Source organism: Hippocampus bargibanti, linkage group LG02 (assembly GCF_051943395.1).
Source record: "Hippocampus bargibanti isolate YZ-2025 linkage group LG02, ASM5194339v1, whole genome shotgun sequence".
Classification (NCBI taxonomy): domain Eukaryota; kingdom Metazoa; phylum Chordata; class Actinopteri; order Syngnathiformes; family Syngnathidae; genus Hippocampus; species Hippocampus bargibanti.
Genome location: NC_142735.1, coordinates 26965628 through 26988897, shown reverse-complemented (window position 1 = coordinate 26988897; position 23270 = coordinate 26965628). Strand labels below are relative to the sequence as shown.

Sequence of the window (23270 nt, the reverse complement as noted above, 5' to 3'; positions counted from 1 at the left end):
GCCTCAGCTCCGCCGAAGCCAACTACGACGTGGGCAACAGGGAGCTGCTCGCCGTCGTATTGGCTCTTCAGGAGTGGAGGCACTGGCTCGAAGGGGCGAAGGAGCCGTTCACTGTGCTTACGGACCATAAGAACTTGGCGGTCATCCGGGCCGCCAAGAGGCTGAACGCACGCCAGGCACGGTGGGCGCTGTTCTTAACACGCTTCTCCTTCACCCTAACCTACTGTCCAGGAACAAAGAACACCAAGCCCGACGCCCTCTCGCGGATCCACGAGCCAGCAGACAAAGAAGACCTTGCGGAACCCATCCTGCCCGGCCGCCAGATCATGGGGGCGCTCCAGTGGGAGGTCGAACGGAGGGTCATGGAATCATTAAAAGGTACCCCGACTCCCGAGAAGTGTCCCACAGGCAGACTGTTCGTTCCCCAGTCGCTGCGCTCAGAGGTGCTCCAGTGGGGGCACGCATCCAAGGTGGCGTGTCACCCAGGGGTGAGCCGCACCGAGCACCTCGTCTCCCAGCGATTCTGGTGGCCGCGGCTCCGCGACGACGTGGCGGACTTTGTTAAGGCCTGCCCGGAGTGCGCCTGTGGCAAGGTCTCCCATCAGCCTCCGGCAGGACTGCTCCGCCCCCTACCTGTCCCCCCGCGCCCTTGGTCCCACATATCAGTGGATTTCATCACCGGCCTCCCCCCATCCCGTGGTAAGACGGTCATTCTCACGATAGTGGACCGGTTTTCTAAGTCGGCACACTTCGTGCCGTTGACCAAGTTGCCGTCCGCCATTGAGACGGCGACACTATTGGTCAAACACGTCGTCCGTCTCCACGGGATCCCCACTGACATTGTGTCGGACCGAGGGCCCCAGTTCGTATCCCGGGTCTGGAAGCGTTTCTGCAGGTCCATGGGGGCGTCGGCCAGCCTGTCCTCCGGTTACCATCCACAGTCCAACGGCCAGACCGAGCGGAAGAACCAGGACCTGGAGGCGGCCCTGCGCTGCGTATGCCTTCATCGTCCCTCGGCCTGGTCCATCCATCTCCCGTGGGTGGAATATGCCCACAACACCCTGGTCTCCTCAGCCACAGGTCGGTCACCGTTTATGTCGGCTTATGGCTACCAGCCGCCGCTCTTTCCCACACAGGAAGGGGAGGTGGAGGTCCCGTCGATACAACACCATCTTCGGCGGGCCCATCGGGTATGGAGGGAGACCAGGGCAGCCCTATCACGCACGGCAGTCCGGAACCAGAGGGTCGCGGATCGCCGTCGCCGTTCCGCGCCAGCCTACCAGGTGGGCCAGAAGGTCTGGTTGTCCACAAGGGACCTACGGCTGGCCGGGACAACCCCCAAATTGGGTCCGCGTTTCGCGGGCCCCTTCACTGTGGAGGCCATCATTAACCCGGTCGCGGTCCGACTTCGGCTGCCCGCCTCCATGAAGATCCACCCGGTTTTCCATGTATCTCTCATCAAACCGGTGGAGTCCAGCCCCTTGGCCCCCCCTCTTGCCCAACCCCCCCCCCCCGCGGATGGTGGACGGAGGACCGGCATACGCAGTGCGGGAGATCCTGGATTCACGCCGCAGGGGAAAGGGCATCCAGTACCTGGTCGACTGGGAGGGCTACGGACCGGAGGACCGTCAATGGGTTCCGCGAACCTGGATTCTGGACCCGTCGCTCCTGAGGGACTTCCACGAGGCTCACCCGTCGAAACCAGGCGGGCCGCCAGGAGGCGTCCGTTGAGGGGGGGGTACTGTCATGAGCCAGTTGACAGCGGGGCGGGGCCTCCGTTCCCGCCGCTCGCCAGCTGCTGTCAATTCCCTCCTCATTAACTGTGGACATTTAAACCCGACGCTGGCATCCACCCAGCGTCGGAAGATACTTCGCCTTACGCCAAGCTAGTACGTGGAACTTGTTACCAGTACGTTATTTGCTTCGCCCGAGGAATGATTTTAGCCACGAACGCGTTTGTTGTTTGCACCGCGTCGTAGGTTGTTTTGCACCCTCGTGTGCCACTTTATTTTTGGTTAGTGTGGTTGGGTGGATTGCCGCCACTCACCCACTAACATTGTCAGTTGTCATTTTGAGTTTGTTTCACGAGTTGTTACCGGGTCCGCGTATTTTTGGACCCGCGCTTTATGTTAATAAATCCTTTGCCGGTACCCACGCCTCTGTCCTGCTCTACGATCCACCGCCTATACCACACGTTCCTGTTCGCCAGCTGCCACTGTCGCCGCCGGAACGTGACAATTTCAAACCGATAAACACGTTAAGGCAAAAATTAGTGCATCCAAAAGATAGGCTACCAAATGAAAAACAAAGTAATGTAGTTTATTCCATACATTGTAAGAATGAAAATTGTAAAGAGCAGTACATTGGGGAGACTCAACAAATTCTCAAAAAAAGACTTTATCAACATCGCAGGGATAATACTAGTGGGCCTCAATCGGCAGTACATTTGCACCTAAAAGCTAGCAACCACTCATTTGACGACAATGAGGTTAAAATCTTAGCGAAAGAACAGAAATGGTTTGAAAGGGGCGTAAAAGAAGCGATTCTTATAAAACAACAAAATCCTTCGTTAAATCGGTCTGGTGGGGTGAGGTTCAATTTGGATCGTTCATACAATAGCCTGCTTAGGCAAAACAGGTTAGGCAACTTTCGCAATACTGATGAGGGTCGTTATGCTGATGAGGTGATACCTCATCAGCAGTGGGGGGCAGTGGGGGTAATAGGCCAATCGTTAGTCAGGAATGTAGGAACAATCAGTGGGGCCATAGGGAGGGGTCCCCCGCCCGTCCCAACCTGAGAGTAGGGACCTATCATAGCTGTGTCCGGCGCCACCATGTCTGGACATTAGGGATATATAAATGGGGCCGATACGACCAGTCAGACTTTAGTTCGCTGACGAAGCCTCTTGGATAGGAGGCGAAACGTCCGAAACCTTCACTTTTGTACAGATGACGGCTGAAGAAACCTTCTCATCGATAAGCATTATGAAGTTTGATTTGCTTTCACAGGCCGAATAAAATGATGTGGGGGGCCGGATTTAGCCCCCGGGCCTTCACCTTGACACCGGTGGGTCTACAGTATGTCACTTTTGACACGAGTCAAGGCATGTTTTTCGGTCACGTGATTGGTTACCGCTGAAATGAAATCCAGGAGCGAGCAAACGAGTTAAAATTGATTTTAGCTAAAAAGTTACAGTATTTGGAAAATTCCTCTGGGAAGGGGAAAATCCCCAATCGGGAGACTTTTAAGAAAAAGAAGGCGACATTTCATGAAGTTTCTACTCAAAATACACATTTATCACGACGGAAGATTTCCTATGCATCGAGCCCACTCTGCATAATACGGTAAGTCGTATTTTTTCATGCACTTTGTATTTGCGCTGTATCTTATTTTGAAGGCACATTTAATTGTCACCGTAGCGACCTGAGAAAGATGCCAGTCAATAGGATGTTCCTTTTGTCATGATTGGTGTTTATTGTGTTTTGAAAATACAACGCTTTTTATGCAGATTATCCAGTTGCATGTTTGCATTTATTTCTTTATTTATTTTATATGTTTTATTTATTGTGTATCTATTTATTTGTTTATGAACTATATATGTATGTATTTGTCATTTTATGTCATTGTTTGATTTCTTTATTTATTCTGTATTTTTATGTATGTATGTATGTATGTATGTATGTATGTATGTATGTATGTATGTATGTATATATTATTTATGTATGTATTGAGGTATTTATTTATGTATGTATTTATGTATGTATGTATTGTTTATTTATTTATTTATATGTATTAATTCATGTACTTATTTTGTATTAATTTATTTATGACATAGAGGTATGTATTAATTGTTTTTATCTAAGTATTTGTTTAATTTAGTTATAATTTTGTTCATGTATTTATTTGTTTATGTACCTATGTATTTATTTTATTTTATTGTCTTTTATTTCAGTTATTAAAAGTATTAACCAGCTTGTTGATGCCAAAAATAGCTTCCCGGCACCTGTATGAACACCTCATAGCCCGCGACTCCAAACTGCAATAAATGGTCACTAACTTGGAAATATTAACTCTCCACTTATTTGCCAAAAACCCACCTGGGGGCCACTTCCGTCTATCTATTGATCTTATTTAGCGACTTGAGAGAGGTAGGAGCCCCTTACCGCGAACATGAAACGAAAACCTCAAGCACAGGATTAAAAGGGATATTCATAGAAAGAGACGAGGCAAATATCGGCCGTTTTAATTTCAGCTGTTCCCCGCCCAGCGTGCAACGTTGGAGGTGGTCTTCCAGATGGCCAGATAGAGATCAGCGGTGACTGAGGCGTGGGGTTCGCCCTTGCGTCCCCATTTGAAGGACGGCTGCGGCTTTAAGAAGACTTGACATTGATTTTTTCCCTTCCCTGGCCCGATAATATGACGGCTGACGTGACCGCTAGAGATCATTAACGTTGGCCACATCCTCGTTTAAATAGGCGGCTGGCTACTTTTGCTTCACACGTGTCCAACCCGAGTGGAGGGATGCTAAGCAGGGGGGGGGGGGGTATTTTTTTTTTAGGCGGCAGACGTTCTAAATAGGTTTATTGATTTTTTTTTTGGTCCATCCACACAGGAGCAAACCATATTAATCCTGGAAACAAGGTGATCAATATAAATGGCTAGCGGTGCAATGCTGGATGAATAATCAGCCGCTTCCCTCCGTGAGCGATTTGTATTTGCATGCATTTCTTCCTTAACGCTTTTGTCATTTCAACGTTTACAGACTAAGACGAAGCCTTCCGATCAATCATGTATGATTTCACAATCTATGGGTACTTCCAGTCAGCTAAACTGAATTCAACCGTATATTTCAAGCATTCGGAAAAAAAACGCAGGTGTTTCCAAAAACAATTCAAATAACAACAAAGACGGGAACAAGAAATAATTATCAAAGGGAGTAGAAAGTACATAAAAATGTCAATATAAAATTAACAAAGTCATTCACTGCCATCACCGAATTTATTCGGGAATTGGAAATATGATGTGGAGCGCCATTCCCGAATTAGTTCGGGTTTTGGATTTTCTTGCACATGTGAATGAGTTAGTTAAAAGCCCTGCGATTAGCTGGCAAACAATTCAGGGTCACGCCCATCTAGTGCTCGAAGACAGCTGATAGGTTCCAGGACCTTCTGCGACCCTCGTGAGGATCAAAGCCAACCGGAAGATGAATGAATGATTGATTAATAAGTGATTAATTTGTTGATTAGTTAACTCATTTACTGCCAGACGATATGCAAAAAAATGTCCACTCCAGTGCCAGGGTTTTTGTCATTTTATCTCAAATTGCAGGACCCACAGAATATTGAGCTTTAGGACTACATAAACATTCAATGCAGTGTACGAAACCGTAGACTCTTTTCTTTCATCTGAAAAACAGTTAATTCCTAAGTAAAATGGGTCTACAGTTATCTGAGCTTGAAATGGGGGTGCCTGTACAAAATACAATACAATACGTACATATTGATTTACAGTATATGTCTGTGTAAGCTCAGTCGTACAGATGAAAACATCGATGAAAATGTTTCTTCAGCCGTCATGTTTGGATTGCTCAGGGAGTCGGCTCGTCCATTGACCCCCACTCCTCCAGACAGCCCACCCAGATGCTTTCCTTATCCTGGCTGGCGATTTCAACCATGCCAACCCAAAAAGCGTGTTTCCACAACTCCATGGACACATTAATTTTCCAACTCGAGGTAACAACATTCTGGACAATGTTTTCACCACACACAAAGGAGCCTACAAAGCATACCCCCTCCCCCACCTAGGAGCTTCGGACCACTCCACTATCATGTTAATGCCCGCGTACAGGCCACTTGTCAAAGTCGTTAAACCAGTCAAGAAGTAGATAAGGGTGTGGCCTGATGGGTCGTCAGAGGCACTCAAAGACTGCTTCTCCAACACTGACTGGAACATGTTCAGACAAGCAGCCACCTACAACAACACCACCGACCTCCAAGAGTACACAGACTCTGTTACCTTCTACATGAGGAAGTGTATGGATGACGTGACTGTCACCAGATCTGTCACCATCCGGGCCAACCAGAAGCCATGGCTGACAGGTGAAGTCCACAGGCTCCTTAGGGCTAGGAAAGCTGCCTACAAAGCTGGCGATGAGCTGGGCCTGAGGACAGCCAGGGCCAACCTGTCACGTGGCATCAGGATGGCCAAGAGACAGCACTCCAGGAGGATCGCCAACCACTTCAGAGACAGCAGAGACACCAGAAACCTGTGGCATGGGATACAGACCATCACAGACTACAAGCCCTCTCCACAGATCTGCGAGAACTCCACCACTCTGCTGAACCAACTGAATGACTTCTTCGCCCGCTTCGAGGCAGACAACAGCACTCCAGCACAGAAGACCCCACCACCTCTCGGCGAGTCCCAGGACAGCGTGAGGCGATCCCTCAGAGGGACCAACACACGCAAAGCCCCGGGTCCCGACGGCATTCCTGGCCGTGTACTGAGAGACTGCGCGGATGAGCTCACAGATGTCTTCACAGACATCTTCAACACCTCTCTGAGCCAGGCTGTGGTGCCCACGTGCCTCAAAGCCACCACCATCATCCCGGTCTCAAAGAAGTCGTCCCCCACCTGCCACAACAACTACCGCCCAGTCGCAGTCACTCCCATACTCATGAAGTGCTTCGAGCAGCTAGTTATGAACCACATCAAGGTTGCCCTCCCCCCCACCATGACCCTTTTCAGTTTGCATATCGGCCCAACCGCTCGGCCGATGATGCCCTCTCCACTGCTCTCCACACAGCGCTCACCCACCTGGGGACCAGAGACTCTTACATCAGAATGCTGTTCATCGACTTCAGCTCAGCATTCAGCACCATCATCCCCCAACAGCTCACCGACAAACTGAGCAAACTGGGGATCAGCACCTCCCTGTGCAACTGGCTGTTGGACTTCCTGACGGGGAGACCACAGGCAGTCAGAGTTGGAAACAACACCTCCAGCACCATCACGCTGAACACAGGGGCCCCCCAGGGGTGTGTGCTGAGCCCCCTCCTCTTCACTCTGCTCACACATGACTGTTCACCATCATCACCCAGCTCCACCCTCTTCATAAAGTTTGCGGATGACACAACTGTGGTGGGCCTCATCAACAACGATGAGGAGACAGCCTACAGGGACGAGGTCAGCCGCCTTGTCACGTGGTGCAAGGACAACAATCTCCGTCTGAATGTGGAGAAGACGAAGGAGATTGTTGTGTACTTTAGGAGAGTGCGCCCCCACCATGCTCCACTAACCATTGACGGTGCTGCAGTGGAGAGAGTGAGCAGCACCAAGTTCCTGGGAGTGCACATATCCGAAGACCTGTCCTGGAGCTACAACACGTCATCACTGGCCAAGAAATCCCACCAGCGCCGGTACTTCCTCCGCAAGCTCAAAAGAGTTGGAGCCCCGACCCCCATCACGACCTCCTTCTACCGCGGTACCATCGAGAGCATCCTGACCAGCTGTATCACCGTGTGGTACGGCGCCTGCACCGTGTCCTGCCGTTAGACTCTGCAGCGCATCATGAGGACAGCTGAGAAGATCATCGGTGTCTCTCCCCCCCCCCCCTTCAGGACATTTACAACACCCGCCTCACCCACAGAACTATCAGGATCGCTGGCGATCCCACCCACCCCTCCCACAGCCTCTTCAGCCTGCTGCCATCGGGTAGGAGACTGCGGAGTCTTCGAGCTAAGACCAGCAGGCTCAAGGACAGTTTCTGCCACCAGGCAGTCTGGGGACTCAACTCCCTCCCAGACCTGCCCACCCTGCCCATTCCCACTGCCACACTCATCGAACTCTGAGGACATGCTACACGCTGTACTATCATCCTGAACTCTATTTTTTGTTCTTTCTCATTTTTTTTCTGCAAGACCTCACTTCAACCACTTCAACCCTTTCTTCTTGTTTGTTTTTGCATTACTACATTACGTCACTTTTCAATTTTTCAATTGCTGCTGATTCTGATTCTTTATATAGTATGTCACTACCTCACTTTACATACAACACTACCTCACTTTACCTTCAGAAATTACATGTATAGTCTGTTGTCAATTGTATGTCTTTTTTAGCCACGTTAGCCAACTATTAGTGCCTTGCATGCTGGGTCCGAGAGGACATTAATTTCATCTGTGCTGTATGTCATGCATTTCAGCATATTTGACAATAAAGCTGACTTTGACTTTTTTGACTTTGATTTGTAGATCTTTGTAGGTGTCAGACGTTTCGCGTCTTATCCAAGAGGATTCAGTTTGCTGACAAAGCCTCTTGGATAAGAAGTGAAACGACCGACACCTTCAAACAAGTACAGATGACCTTTTCATCGATTTACAGTATATAGCACTCTAACAACAGCTGAAGCGGTAACAAAGCGCTAACATGAACAAAAGGCAAATGGTTCCCCTTGTGGAAGGGGAAGAGGTTTGATCCGCGCATTATTACTTATTACTACACTTTTCAATTCCCGAAGAAAATTGGGAATGGCAGCGACTCTCTGTGGCTTTGCGTTGTCATATTATTTGTTATTTTAGTTTTTTTCCCAAGATGGCGGCGCGTGAACACGCGGCGGCTCCTCTCTCTCCCGGCAAATTGGCGTTTTCGTGTTTATTATGTTTCTCAAAGTCATTATAAGTACCTTTTACGCTGGGTCAGAGAGGACAGTAATTTCGTCGTGCAGTAATTTCAATACGTAGCAAACATTAGCAATGTCATGCATATTAGCATACTTGAATATAAAGCTAACTTTGACTTGACTTTGAATGACTTGATTGGTGAATTCATTAATAACCAAATAGATAAATAAAATAGTTCACAGGGTGAGTAAAAAGCCAAATAATTAAAATAACTTTGAATATGCGTTTTAGAGATGGGCAGAGAGTGGGCTTGCCAAACGTTCATTCCAAAGATATAACTGGGCAACGGAAAAGGATCGAGCACCACTTGCCCCCCTGAGCATCCACATCCTCGTCTGTATCTTGAATCATGTCTGTTTTGCCGACCTGAGTCACCTGACATGTATTGTAGGCGTTATTGCACTCCCTCTTACAAGTACAGATCATGAGGCGAGCAGCAGCATTTTGGAGCAACTGGAGACACTTCATGGAGGATTGGCTGATTCCAAAGTAAAGTGTACAATAGTCTTTTGGGTGCGCGCTAACAGTGACAAGGTTATGGCTGATATAAATAGCCAATACAGGCTTTTATGGATTACATTTGCCGCTTAGGTCGGCATTTGGATGAACGTTAACTGTTTGAAGGGAGAGATTCTCTATAAGAGACGAGCAAAAACGACGAGGGGGGGGGGGGGTTGAATCAAATAGTCGAACGCTTCAGATTCCCCCGCTTGTGTTTTGACATCCCGGAGAGAGGGAAACGTCTGCGTGAGTGAAACTCGAGAGTTAAGGGTTGGAATTAAAGCAAAGTGATCTTTGGCCAAATAAATCATGCGCCACAATAACAGAAGAGATGAAGCCTTTTTTTTTTTTTTTGGGGGGGGGGGCTGAAAAAGGTCACTCTGGCTCTCGTTCACTTCTTTTCGATTTTATGAACTTGGCTTTGACGCTTCTCCCACTTCCCACTCCCCTTTTTTTTCTTCTTTAGCCGCGGACAATTCTGAGTGTCCGCTGGTATTGAAAGGTCAACAAATGAGGAGAGCAAGACTGAGAGGAGAAGACAGTCTTCACTTGGAGGCCAGCAGCACAGAAAGGTTAACAGAAGGAGAGAAAGAACCATGAGGATGTGTAGCCAATGGGACTGAAAGCTTGGTGTTTAAACAAAAAGTGTTGAAAGTCAGCCTCAAACGATTTGAGTACTTCTGCCAACAGCGAGCGGCAGTGCGTGACCAAATGACGGCGAGGAATGGCGTCAACACGACGGCGACACCAAAACTGTTGTTGTTGTTTTTTTTTTCAAATCCGACAAGCGATTACGCCCGGTATCTCCGTCACCGCGAATGAGAGCCCTTTTGAAGCCACAGGATTGCCAAACAATCGGAATGTCAGCAGAGCGGTTATGGGAAAACTCTGCGCATTCGACACACAACAAAAAAAAACAACCACAAAATATATGATCGCCTTCAAATGTCTGTGAATGACCGATCAAACCACCATTTTGTTCCTTTTGTTGAAGACGCAGAAGAGTGTTACCTTCAGCCCCACCGTGGTGAAGTCATCGGGGTTATAGTTGGTCAGGGGTGAAGGTCCAGGATGTTAGCCATTGGACGGGACAACACATTGGTGGTCACAGTGGGTGTTTGAGGGGGGAAAATAAAAACAAAAAATAATATGGCACAAGGGGAGATGAGGCGAGCGTTTAAAATGATTTAAGGGGTTTGGGGGAGGGGCAAAAGAAAGAGGGGGTTGATGTTAATAGTGCAGAGAAAAGGTCAGAAAAAGGGAAAAAAAGCAAAATTGTTCAAAGGGCTCAGGGCAAGGAGTGAAATCCTCGGGAGTTGAGTAAGGAAGCAAAAAGAGAACTCAAAAAAAAAAAAACGGAATGAACCCATACCTTGGTCGTTTAACATCAGGTGCGCCAGACCTTGAAAGGGAACACATAGACAAAAAGAACAGAAAGAGGAAGAAAAAGAAGGTCATAAAAGGCACGGGAAAAACAAAAAGCATTGTCACAACGTTGGACTGCAGTTTGTGACAGACATCCTGGGGCAGAGTCGGATGTCAGAGTTCAAACCAAAACAGAAAAAAAGAAGAGAAAGAGAGAGAGAGAGACAGAGAGAGACAAAGAGAGACAAAGAGAGAGAGAATTGAGAGAGAGAGAAAGAGAGAGAGAGAAAGAGAGAGAGAGAGAGAGAGAGAGAGAGAGAGAGAGAGAGAGAGAGAGAGAGAGAGAGAGAGAGAGAAATTTAGAAAAACACTTTTTGAGTGAAGTTTGTGAAGGGTTTGACAAAAAAAGCATTTCCACTCTTTTTTTTAATGTATTTTTTTCAGCGCAACGGCCAAAGGCTGTTGCTCTCACAAATGCTTTTTTTTTCCTCTGGAGTAGTTATGGAACACAGAAAATAAACTGTTTGGCAGAACCGGCTTTGCTGTAACTCAAATTGTCCAAGGAGAAAAACCGACAGGGCGCGCTGCTGGCAAGGTCTCACGCAGAGAAGGTCAGCGGATGAGCGATCTGGATGAGTCAAAGATTAGCCTGACGTAGATCGTAGCCGCGGTCTCAAAAACGGATGGTCGGTAGCGAGTCTTGCCCTCGCAACGGCGAGATAACAGGTGACGTTCGTCAAGCTCAAGAGAGCAAAACTCATTCAAGCTTCCCCTCAAAAAAACAAAAAACACCAGCCAGCCGAGAAACACCTTTGGAAGAAAATAAATAAATAAATAAATAAATAAATAAATAAATAAATAAATAAATAAATACATAAATAAATACCTCAATACATACATAAATAATATATACATACATGCATACATGCATACATACATACATGCATACATACATACATACATACATACATACATACATACATACATACATACATACATACATAAACACATAAATAAATCTATACTTAAATAAAAATAAAATAAAATAAAATAAAATAAAATAAAATAAAATAAAATAAAATAAAATAAAAAATCACTGCGAGCAAACTAATGGCAAATGATCAAGAGGGAGTCTGCGGCACAAAAGCAAACAAATATTTTAAAAGCTGCCTCCTCCGCACAAGGGAAGAAGAAAAACACACAAACTACTTCAGTCAGGTGGAAGACAGCAAAAAAGCCACTCCTGAGGATTAAATTGTTGGAATCTGAAATGTGACACTAAAAAAAAAGCAAACACAACTGTCCAAACAAAGCAATTGGATTTGACCGCAGGCGAGACATCCTTTCAAGAGGGGCAGTTCTGGCGAAGTGAACCTGTCTCGCTCGACTCTATCGATAAATAACGAAACCAGAACCTATTGCGCCTTTGGCTTGCCGCATTGCCCGAAAAACGGACTCTTTTCGTGAAGACGTCAAATTATTTCAGATGGAATCGTCCGGATAATTCAGGATGAAAGACGGAAAGAAAATATGAAAAAAAAATGTTTGGGTTGTTTTGATCAACCGGCACATTTTCAGAAAATCCAAAATGGCGCTCACGTTCAAACCCTTCCAGCTCGCCTCCTTTTTTTTCCTGAATATGTAAGAGTCCCATTCCACACCCGAATTTGCAATCCACTTTGGAGTGTCGGGTGACCAGTCACCCCCTCTCTTTATTGGATTGGATTGGATAAACCTTTATTCATCTCGCCGTGGAGAAATTTACATTTGACAGCAGTATGAAATTAGGAGGAAAGGAAAGGAAGAAGTAGAAAAACAAAATACAAGAGCTGCTGTCAAGGCAGCCACTCTCGTGGTGCCATCCTGAAGAGTCAAAAGATGAAAAAACTAAATCACCAAAAATGTGAGTCATTCAATCTTTAGCACTTTCTGCACAATCTTTGAAGCAGTTCTCGATGAAAGAGGAGAGGATCAAAGCATCATTTTAAACAGTGGATCAGAGATGTTATGGTGAAATGTGCACATCTGCTACAAGCTAAATGTTGAAAGCAAACACAAAGCTGTCGCATCCGTTGACGAAAAGAGATTGTCTCACATCTCCTGTCCTATGTAAATCCGCTTCAATACCAAGCCGTGACAGTTCTACATACGCACCGACGCTGTGCGCTGACGCTCCTTTCTTCTCATTGCGGGCTCCTCAAGCCATGTATCCATCCAGTATTGAAGCCTTTGATCACCATTTTTGCCATTTTTCTAACCATTCATCCCAAACAGAGGCTGAATAAATACACGGGCGGCGTGTTTGTTTTATCAGACCTGGCGTCCGGTTTCCCGATGGCCCTTTTACAAGAACTCCAATCCTCCCTTTTATTTCTTTATTTCTTTCTTTTTTTGGTTCTCTTTCTCATAATCCGTTAAGCAGATAAGACGAAATCTCCTGCGATGAAAAAATGAGGCAGTTTCACCGCATACAAAAACGGTTGAAATTTAACAACGCCGTTAGGGAAACAACAAAACGTAAAACAAGCCAAATATGAGCAGGGAACTAATCTCAGCAGTGGAGGGGGGCGCATGAGGGAAGGGGTCTTGGGGCTACCGTGGGTTTTTAAATGGCAGCAACCAGTATGGGATATTATTGAATGACCTTGATGCACCAAAATGTCCGCCACCCGACCAACCCTGCAGACATGAAAACGTGACGATGAGGCACAACAGCTGGGACGGCAACGTTGGAGTATATTTACATCGATCCGTCCTCACCAGTCCGTTCCATCCTCGATCGGATGGAGACATGGACGTGTTTATTCACCAACCACCTCCGCCACCCCCCGTTAAATAGCAGGGATGTTAAATAGCAGCATCCTCCAAGGGCTCTTGGCAGCATATGGCCGCCTGACTTTACATACTTGCGCTTCATCTTCTTCTCTGGTAGGATGACACCCAGCACCTGGGGTACGGGGGTGTAAATGTTGTTGATATATTTGTCTATAACTGCTTTTCCTATAGTTGACCAGCAGATGGCTGTGCTTTATTTTCTTGACATTCATTACTTTGGTTTGTTCTCACTTCCGCGCTTCTTTACTTGAGTTTTTGATGAATGTGCGTGTATAAATGAAAAACATATAAAAAGACATGATTGGGGAAATTTCATGATTGATGTCACCTGCGAGCTGATCATGTGATACCCGGAAATTGTGAAGCCTTTTTAAGAGCATGTGCAGAATAAAATGTTTGTCGAGTTCCCAGACCAATGATTGACACGGCTGTGCATAATTTTTCTCTCGTGAGTATTTTCAATCGCTACGAAAAGTTACCATTTTGGTTATTGTTAAAACGCTAGGATTGCTGCCAGAACGACTAGCGCAACAGGTTATGGGCCAAGTACCACAGGCTAAAGCTGGTTTAGACTATTTTCGATGGCAATGAGAAAAACTACGAGCTGTGGGAGACGAGGTTCCTGGCGCACATGGAGTTGCGAGGCCTCAGAGACGTTATTTTGGGCGTCCTGAACCTTGAGGAAGACAGCAAAGAAGCTCTCGCCGAAGACAAGGCTAAGAATGGAGAGGCATATGCAGAATTGGTGCAATGACTGGACAATAAGATCCTATCATTGGTCATGAGGGACGCAAAACGTGACGGGAGAAAAGCACTGGAGATTCTCCGTGAGCATTATGCTGGAAAGGACAAACCACGGGTGGTGAGTTTGTATTGCGAACTTTCCTCACTCCGAAAAGGCAGCTATGAGACAGTCACAGACTATGTTATCCGAGCAGAGGCTGTATTCACCTCATTAAGAAGAGCAGAAGAACACATTAGCGACAGGCTTCAGATAGCCATGGTGCTAAAAGGGCTTCCTGACTCTTACAAACCGTTCGTTGTGCACGTCACCCAATCTAATGACAGAATGACTTTCGGCGAATTCAAAACTAAGCTAAGACGTTTTGAGAATACCGAAAAATATGGAAAAGGTGAGCAGAGTGCCAACGAAGACAATTTAATGAAAAGCGGTACTGCAAAACCGCATGGGAGAGGGAGAGGAAGGAAAATACCTGGCTAATATCGAGTGCTACACCTGCGGTAAGAGAGGGCACATGTCCAGGACATGTCCTCGCACTTACCAGCCGAGAAGAGAGGAAAGAAGGTGGGACACGCCACATCAAGGCCGACGCGGTCGAGGACAAAGCCGCGACGTCATGAAGGGAGTTGCTGACGAGATTGAGTCAGAGCACACATCCTTCTTCTTCAATCTAAATGACTATCCGACAAGTGGAAACAAGAAAGGCTTTATGGTCGAGAGTGGCGCCACAGCACATATGGTCAACGACGCCACAAAGTTCAAAACAGTCGACAAGAGGTTCAAACCCGAGGACCACATCATTGAGCTCGCACACGGAACCAAGGTGAGCGGAATGGCAAAGATGAGAGGAGAGGCTGAGGTCTACTTGCTGGACAGCGCGGGACGACGCGTGAAGACGAGACTCAAGCAAGCACTCTACATCCCAGCATTTCCGCATAACATCTCACAACACCTAGCTGAACCAAAACAGCAGCATTGGACTGCAGTTAAACACTTACTAAAATATTTAAAAGGTACTACAGATCAAGAGCTTAATTTCAGAAAATGTGAAGGAAAGTTAAAACTAAAGGGATATAGTGATGCTGATTGGGCTGCCGATATAAATGACAGGAGGTGCACAACCGGATATTGTTTTAGCCTAACTCAGGAAGGTCCAGCTATATCGTGGAAAAGTAGAAAACAGCCAACTCTGGTGTTATCAACCTGTGAAGCTGAGTATATGGCACTGGCGGCCACAACTGAAGAAAGCATGTACCTTGTCCAATTATTAAAAGGGATACATAGCAGTAATTGTCACGTACCGGTAAAAAATATATGAGTACAATCAGGGGGCAATAGCTTTGTCCAAAAACCCAGTGTGTAGGCAGAGAACCAAACACGTAGATATTAAATATCATTTTGTACGGTCTGCGCACACTGAGGGGAAAATATCTGTAAAATATTGTCCGACAGAAAACATGGTTGCGGATGCTTTTACTCGGTGACAAAAGTGAAACTTGAAGGATTCAAGAGATATTTGTTTGGAGAAATGTGAATATTTTGAAGCTCACAGAGTGTTGCAAATATGTAGGATGTTATTATTTTTACAACAATGTATTTCTTGTTTCGATGTTTTTCGTGTTTTTCTTTTTGTTTGCTGCATGAAATTGTGAACATGTCTTGGAGTGGGAGTGTTGAGTGTGCGTGTGTAAATGTGTGTGTGAGGCAAAGACATGATTGAGGAAATTTCATGATACCCGGAAATTGTGAAACCTTTTTAAGAGCATGCGCAGAATAAAATGTTTGTCGAGTTCCCAGACCAATGATTGACACGGCTGTGCATCATTTTTCTCTGGTGAGTATTTTCAGTCACTACGAAAAGTTACGATTTTCGTTACTGTTAAAACGCTAGGACTGCTGCCAGAATGACTAGCGCAACAGTTTTATTTGACTGAGAAGACGGCGAGAATGGACATGCTTTATCGCTATACTGTTTAGCAAGGAAAAGTTAAAAAGGACGAAGATCAAAACTTCCACTTGGGAGCAAAAAGCGGGCAAAGTGGTTTGTACGATTTTATTGCATCCGTTTTATTTCATTGATGTAAAGTCCAAATGTTTATGTGTAAATAATATCTGTATTTTTATACTTGGTTGTATCGATGAGGTTTCTTCAGCCGTCATATGTACAAATTTGTACAAATCCTATCCAAGAGGCGAAACGTCCGAAACCTTCACATCCAGGAGGCGAAACGTCCAAAACCTTCAAATTTGTACAGATGACGGCTGAAGAAACCTTCTCATCGATGGACCACTACTGTACGACTGAGAGCTTACACAGACATACTTGCTTGTAGTTCTACGGTGGTGTCGTTGGTCATTCATGATGCAATTGAAATCACATTAAAGAATTAACCATCAAGACAAAGAACCGGAGTCCTTGCATGTTTCGAATGGAAGCACAAGGGGTATATCAGCATTGGCGGTGTAGCCAAAAGAGGAGCGGTAGCAAGAATAGGTAATAAAATGTCACATGGAAGAACACGAGGAGACAAAAAAATAAAGGGTGGCTCCATCCTTGGTGCGCATTATAAAAACTAGCCGTCCCCACCACCTCCTGCCCTACAAATCAGTGTCTCTTCCCTACTGTTCAAATTTCATCGCATAATCATCTCCTTGGTATCTGGCAGAAGCCAAAAAGGTGCTGGCAGGGTTCACGCGGCCTTTGTAAGACATTTGTTGAAACGCAATCCCGATTGGAAGGGAATACAAATTTCCTCTCGGATGGCTCATTTATAGTATTGCGCATGGCGCTTAAGTCATATGGAGACGGTTCGAAGTGAAAGTGCTGTCATCATTCAAAAGGGATGAGACCCTGAGAGGTGAAACGTGGAGAGTTATAGGATTGTTTTGATAGGGTTTCATGGGTGGCGCTCTTTTAAATGATGAACTGTGTGCGCGGGCTTTGTCAAGTTACACGCTATACTTTGTAACTCCTTCCGCTTGATTGGAAAATATGCAGGCAGATTGTATCATGAGCCGTCATCATTATGGCAGTTAAAGGATGGGACGATTTAAAATGCTGGAAGGGGTGAAGGGTTTTCATCAATGCTACCTGTGGGCCAGAAAAAACCACATACGCATTTCAATTTTCATCGTGTATTTCTCAACTAACAACTAATCTTGTATTTGTCAAGTACACTTTTTGTTTAGTTTATTATTATTTTTTTCCAATTGCAAAGGAATCCTCCTGCGATGACAGCATAAAATTGCTTGACGGCAAACATTACATTAATATTAAGGCGCAAAAAAAATGGCGGGTACATTTCATAGAGATCAACTCACTCAAAATTGTACTCATATACAGATACTCTCCAGTCTATTTTTGCAAAAAAAACACAAATTGGGTATATTCATGTTGTAATATTGAGTAGCATCGATGGACAACTAAGCGGTGAATGGTGGTATTAAAACAACAAAACTAAAGTCAATGCAGATTCTCAGTTTGACATTCACAAATTCGCAAAATTTGTAGTCTTGTGACATCTGTTGGGATTTTTTTATTTACCCTCCCACATTTTCTGCAGAAAAAAATATGTATTTATTAATTGATTAATTTATTAATTTATTCATAGTAATAATAATAATAATAATAATAATAATAATAATAATAATAATAATAATACATTCATTTATAGGGCATTTTATTTATTTATTTATTTATTCATTCATGTATTCATTGATTAATTCTATATTTATATATTTTTTATTTATTTATCTATCTATGTATTTATTTGTTCATCATAAATTCAATCAAACCTCTGAAGATGGAGGACACTGATTCGCTGTGGCGAACCCTTGAAGGGAAAACCGAAAGAAAAAGATGAGTATTTGTTTAGTTTCTGTTTGTATACATATTTATTTGTCTTTATTAAGCTCATAGAGTTGCTTGTTCTCTAGCCACAAGGGGACACATGCCAGTGTCTTATTGTGCCGGTCCCAAGCCTGGATAAATACTGAGGTTTGTGTCAGGAAGGGCATCCGACGTAAAAGCTTGGCCAAAACAAACATGCGAATCAAACCTCTGAAGATGGACACTTATTCGCTGTGGCGACCCCTTGAAGGGAAAAGCCGAAAGGAAAAGAAGAAGAAACTTATTTATTTGTTGTGTGTGTTTGTTTGTTTGTTTGTTTGTTTGTATGTTTAAAATAATGACAATTATTAATTATTATCTATCATGCATGTGTGTTTGTTTTGACATTGAATCGTAAATGCATACTTATCTCGCATTGTCCTTCCTGTGCATTTTCTCTGAAATTTCCCGGGGAACTATTGACCCCCTCTGCTCCCCCCCCCCCCCCCCCCCAAAATACACTTAAACTGAGTCATTAAATCTTTATGGTCACTTTCCACTTTACGAAGCGGCAATAGCCATCATCTGTCAGGAGTGATGCACTAAGTTGTTTCCGCGCCGCTTTATTTCCAGCTTCCATTAGACGGCACCGCACTGTGTAATTAAGAATGCATATGGCGACCGACACGTACGACACATGAATCCAAGACACTCAAAATATCCAAGTGGGAGGTCTACGGATGGCATTAGCTTTATATCATTCGCGATAAAAATTTGTTTTGTTTTTTTTTTTTTTTTTCTTCCCCAAATAAACACACCGTTGTACAATGGGGTTGAGACCCCGACCAAAAGCGAGCATCTCATCTGCTCCCACACACTTCCTAATTAAGCGCGCAATACATAGTGAATCACTTTGACACATACATTTTGTTCATTAAAACGCAGCTAATATGTCATGGGATCCGTCTGGAAAAATAAACCCCGTCACCCGAAGACTGGCGAGGGGGGGTGAGCCGAGCAGCTGCTTTGTGTGTGGTAATTAAGAGGTTCATAAATAAATAGGACCTCCATATGTCGGGCGAGAGAGCGGAGACTAATTTCAGGTATTAGCCGCGGCGAGCTAACACAACCGCGGGGATGTGTATGATATCTTCGTTTGTGGTCAGTGACGCTCGATTCTCAGCGGAACTAATGGGTTGTCGCATGCGGTAAATAAAGTGTGTGGATGTCACCAGCATCTGAACCTTGTCATTTTTTTTCTTTGGGCCGGGAGAAGCCACCAAAACCAATACGTTCCTCCTCTGACCTCCATTTTCCTTTCATTTATGAGGTCGCGACTAATCATTGTTTCCCAAGTGAGATCTCGCCAATACAACCCAACTGCACTTTCCCTCTCCGCCGATCCTCATTTTCCAAGCGCGGCAACACAGATGCAGCCCACGAGCGGCCCAACTGCCCTTTCCGCACAGGCAATTTCATGGACTGAATGCGTCTGATTGCCACTTTTGGAATGGCGCTCATTAGTGGAGCCTGAGAGGGGAAAGTGGGCAACAGAACGCATAGTTCCGAGCGGCCATTTTCTGTTTTTTCCCCCTCCTTTGCTCCCTGAAAGCAGTAATTGTGGTGTCAGAGCCCGTGATGGAGAGGCTGACAGGGTCGTTAGCGGGGAGGACGTTTTTCACACTTTAAATACAAAAGCAATCAATGCATTTCAACTCGATGCGAGCACCAAGGAGGTGACCTTCATTTCCTGGGGCATTTGACATCCTCGTGAAGGATTCCAGTAGATACTGCGGCACAGGGGCAAAATACGAACACAATGTCATGTGATGGCCTTCCTCTTGAGTTTTGGTGTCGGGTCAATTTGTGGAGATGTTTTCGAAGCAAACATGGTGAAGCCGCATTTCGCTGTTATGCTGTACAGAAATAGAATGAGAAGGGAGGCCAGCACCAAGTATAAATGCTTTCAAATAATGTTAAAAAAAAGAGTCCCCCCCAAATTTTTTTTTATGTAGGTATGCATATGTATATATGTATGTATGTATGTATGTATGTTTGTATGTGTATATATATATATATACAGAAATAGAATGAGAAGGGAGGCCAGCACCAAGTATAAATGCTTTCATGTGTAAGCATTCAAAAATGCTTTCAAATAATATATATATATAAAAAAAAAAAAAAAAAAAAAAAAAAAATCCTTGTCTCACCCACCATGGGTGGTGTCTGTCCCCATTTCAGCTCGGGTCCTCTACCAGAGGCCAGGAAGCTTGAGGGTTCTGCGCAGTATCCGTGCTGTTCCCAGCACTGCGCTTTTTTGGACCGAGATATCCGATGTTGTTCCCGGGATCTGTTGCAACCACTCGTCGAGTTTGGGGGTCACTGCCCCGAGTGCTCCAACCACCACAGGCACGACTGTCACCTTTACCTTCCAGGCTCTCTCCAGCTCCTCTCTGAGCCCTTGGTATTTCTCGATTTTCTCATGTTCCTTCTTTCTGATGTTTCCATCACTCGGGACCGCTACATCCACGACAACGGCTTTCCTTTCCCCTTTATCTATGACCACGATATCTGGTTGGTTGGCCATTACCATCTTGTCAGTCTGTATCTGGAAGTCCCACAGGATTTTTGCTCGGTCATTCTCCACCACCTTGGGAGGTGTTTCCCATTTTGACCTTGGGGTTTCCAGTCCATACTCCGCACAGATGTTTCGGTAGACTATGCCAGCCACCTGGTTATGGCGCTCCATGTAGGCTTTCCCTGCCAGCATCTTACACCCTGCAGTTATATATATATATATATATATATATATATATATATATATATATATATATATATATATATATATATATATATATATATACAGTGATCCCTCGCTACTTCGTGGTTCACTTATCGCGGCTTCAGTGCATCGCAGATTTTTTTTCAGGGGAAAAAATATTTTTTCTTTATTAATGTAATGCAAAATCCAAGATGGCGCCGCGGATGGCAGCCTCGGTCACACGCTCCCTAGTATTGTTCCTGGTTTTGTCATTTTCATTTGTTTTTTAACTCTTTGAACTCTTTCAACTCTTTCAACAGTAGCCAAAATGGAACTGTATAGTGCCACTTAGCAGTTTTTTTGACGACGATACTAGTGCAGCGTGTTCTACCGGAAACAAATTCCTTGTGTGTTCTACATACTTGGCAATAAAGATGATTCTGATTCTGATTCTGATGCAAATGTGCAAACAAACAAAGTTAACGAAACAACACTGCAAACAAAGCAGAATAACATCAAACACACTGGCTTTGAACAGCTCAAGGAGCATGCTTCTAGAAATCGGGCCATGTCGGTTTTTAAAAATGTTCTTGCTTAAAAAAAAGAAAGAGTGCCAACAACTACCTATAACAATGTTCTTCTCTCGGAGAAAGACTCAGTAGAAAAAGACGCTACAGCGCAGCGGAGTCAGGACGAATAGGCCAGTGTTTTTCAACCTTTTTTGAACCAGGGCAGGTTTTTTTACATTGGAATTTATTGCCGCACACTACTAACCATCTCGCAGGAACGAGGCAATCATTTACGTGTTGCCACACGGACGAATATTAAATTACCCTCCCAGTCTTTTCAGCACTGATGCCGAAAATTACATAATATTGGGAGAAAATGATTAATAAATGTTTATTTTTATAAACATTTATGTATATTTATTTTAAAATGTATATTTTTACATTTTAAAATGGGGCATTGGATACTTTCTCTCGGCACACCTGACGGTCTCTCTCAACACCGTTCTTTCAACTATTAAAAAAGACGTTTTATTTTTTGTTTCATTCTGCGGTTGGTACAGTTTTGCGTTTTGTGTATAAAAAAAAAAAGACTACATTGTACTTTGCGGATTTCACCTATCGCGGGCTATTTTTGGAATGTATCTCCCGCGATAAACGAGGGTTCACTGGATATATAATTTTTGAAACCCACTTTTTTTCATATGTTTTTTTTATGTCCACAAAGACTGTACATTCTTTGACAAATTTTATTAAGCTTTCTTTGTTTGGCAAAAGTTCAGTTTGTGAATGTTTCAGGTGTTGTGCTTTTCATCAGGTGAAAGACATTGACTAGCCTTGTTTATTTAAGGTGCCGTATACATAAAGTTGCCTTACCTTGCTTGGCATTTTTTTCCGTGTCACGCGCAGATGCAGCAAAAACCAGAGGCACTCCTCACAGCGGTGGAAGGTCCAATTAGAAGGACGCATTGGTGCACAACAACTCCACGCCTTGAGCTGCTGCTGATGTTTCATGTTTCACTTTGACAACTCTCTCTCACCCCTCAGCCAGTGATTAGTGGCTTGAGTCGTGATCCCCCTCTGTGGTCAGTGCAGCAGTGACTAAAATCATGTCAAACTTCTTGAACTGTTCCATGCTGTGAGTGTTGGGGTAATTGGCGCGAATTACCCCAACAGTGAGCTTTTAGGATCTTTATTGATTGATTGATTGATTGATTTTTTTATTGGGGACTGGGACGCGGTAGGTAACGATGACAGTGTTCAGTAATGGAAAATGAATGTCTTCCAACCGGGAAAATGATCTTGACTGAGTTGAACTCACTGGGCCACATCTCACTGTTTGTTGTGATACATTTTGAAATGATTTATTTGTATTTAAATCTAACGGTGAGAAGGTTTATTCAGCCGTAATCTGTACAATTTCAAAATTGTACAGATGACGGCTGAAGAAACCTTCTCATCGATGGACCACTCCTGTATGACTGAGAGCTTACGCAGACGTATTTAAATCTAAGTCTAAATTTTTGATAAAAATATGATTTTCCACATAAATTTTAAAGGCTTCAGTTGTTCAAAATACATGTCACAAGAGGGGATGCCCTGATCGATCGGTGGCCGATAATTATCAATATTTATGAAAAAGTGCATGAGCAGTGAACTTGATCAGCCTATAAAGGCCAATTGGAGTCCAAGATGGCGCACGAGTAAGCAGCCATCAACAAGTGCTCTCACGAGCCTTGCTTTTGTTGTTGTTTTTGTCTTTTCTTTTGTCACCTTGTGCTGTTGTGCGTCGTGTGGAATGGATATGGATTATTTTTCAGCATTTTTGGCCACGACATTCATCAAGGAGGAGAATGTGCCAAGCGGTTGCGCCTTTTCGGCAGCATGAATATGCCAGTACTGTTTTTTAATGGGAGGAATGTTGGTGCCACTCGACTGGTTTCGCTGGACACCACAGGGGCCATTGTGCTTTTTTTGCGCCTGCAATGGGCAGCATCTTCACAGTCCCGCTTTGTTCAATGGAAAGGTCGGTGCTGTTGGACAGTCTGCGGCT

The 23270-nt window shown here is 44.6% G+C and overlaps 1 protein-coding gene across 7 annotated transcripts in view; it reads right to left on the bottom strand.

Annotated features, from left to right (window-relative positions):
- nrxn2b (neurexin 2b) overlaps nt 1-23270 on the bottom strand; it is a 406291-nt gene that overhangs the window by 266178 nt on the left and 116843 nt on the right. For 5 of the 7 annotated variants that reach the window (XM_088990599.1, XM_088990598.1, XM_088990595.1 and 2 more), the window contains exon 4: nt 10552-10581. The exons of the other annotated variants lie outside the window; for them this stretch is intronic. In XM_088990599.1, coding sequence (XP_088846725.1) covers nt 10552-10581 — 30 coding nt within the window. The remainder of the gene's footprint in view (nt 1-10551; nt 10582-23270) is intronic. 7 annotated transcript variants of the gene reach the window in all.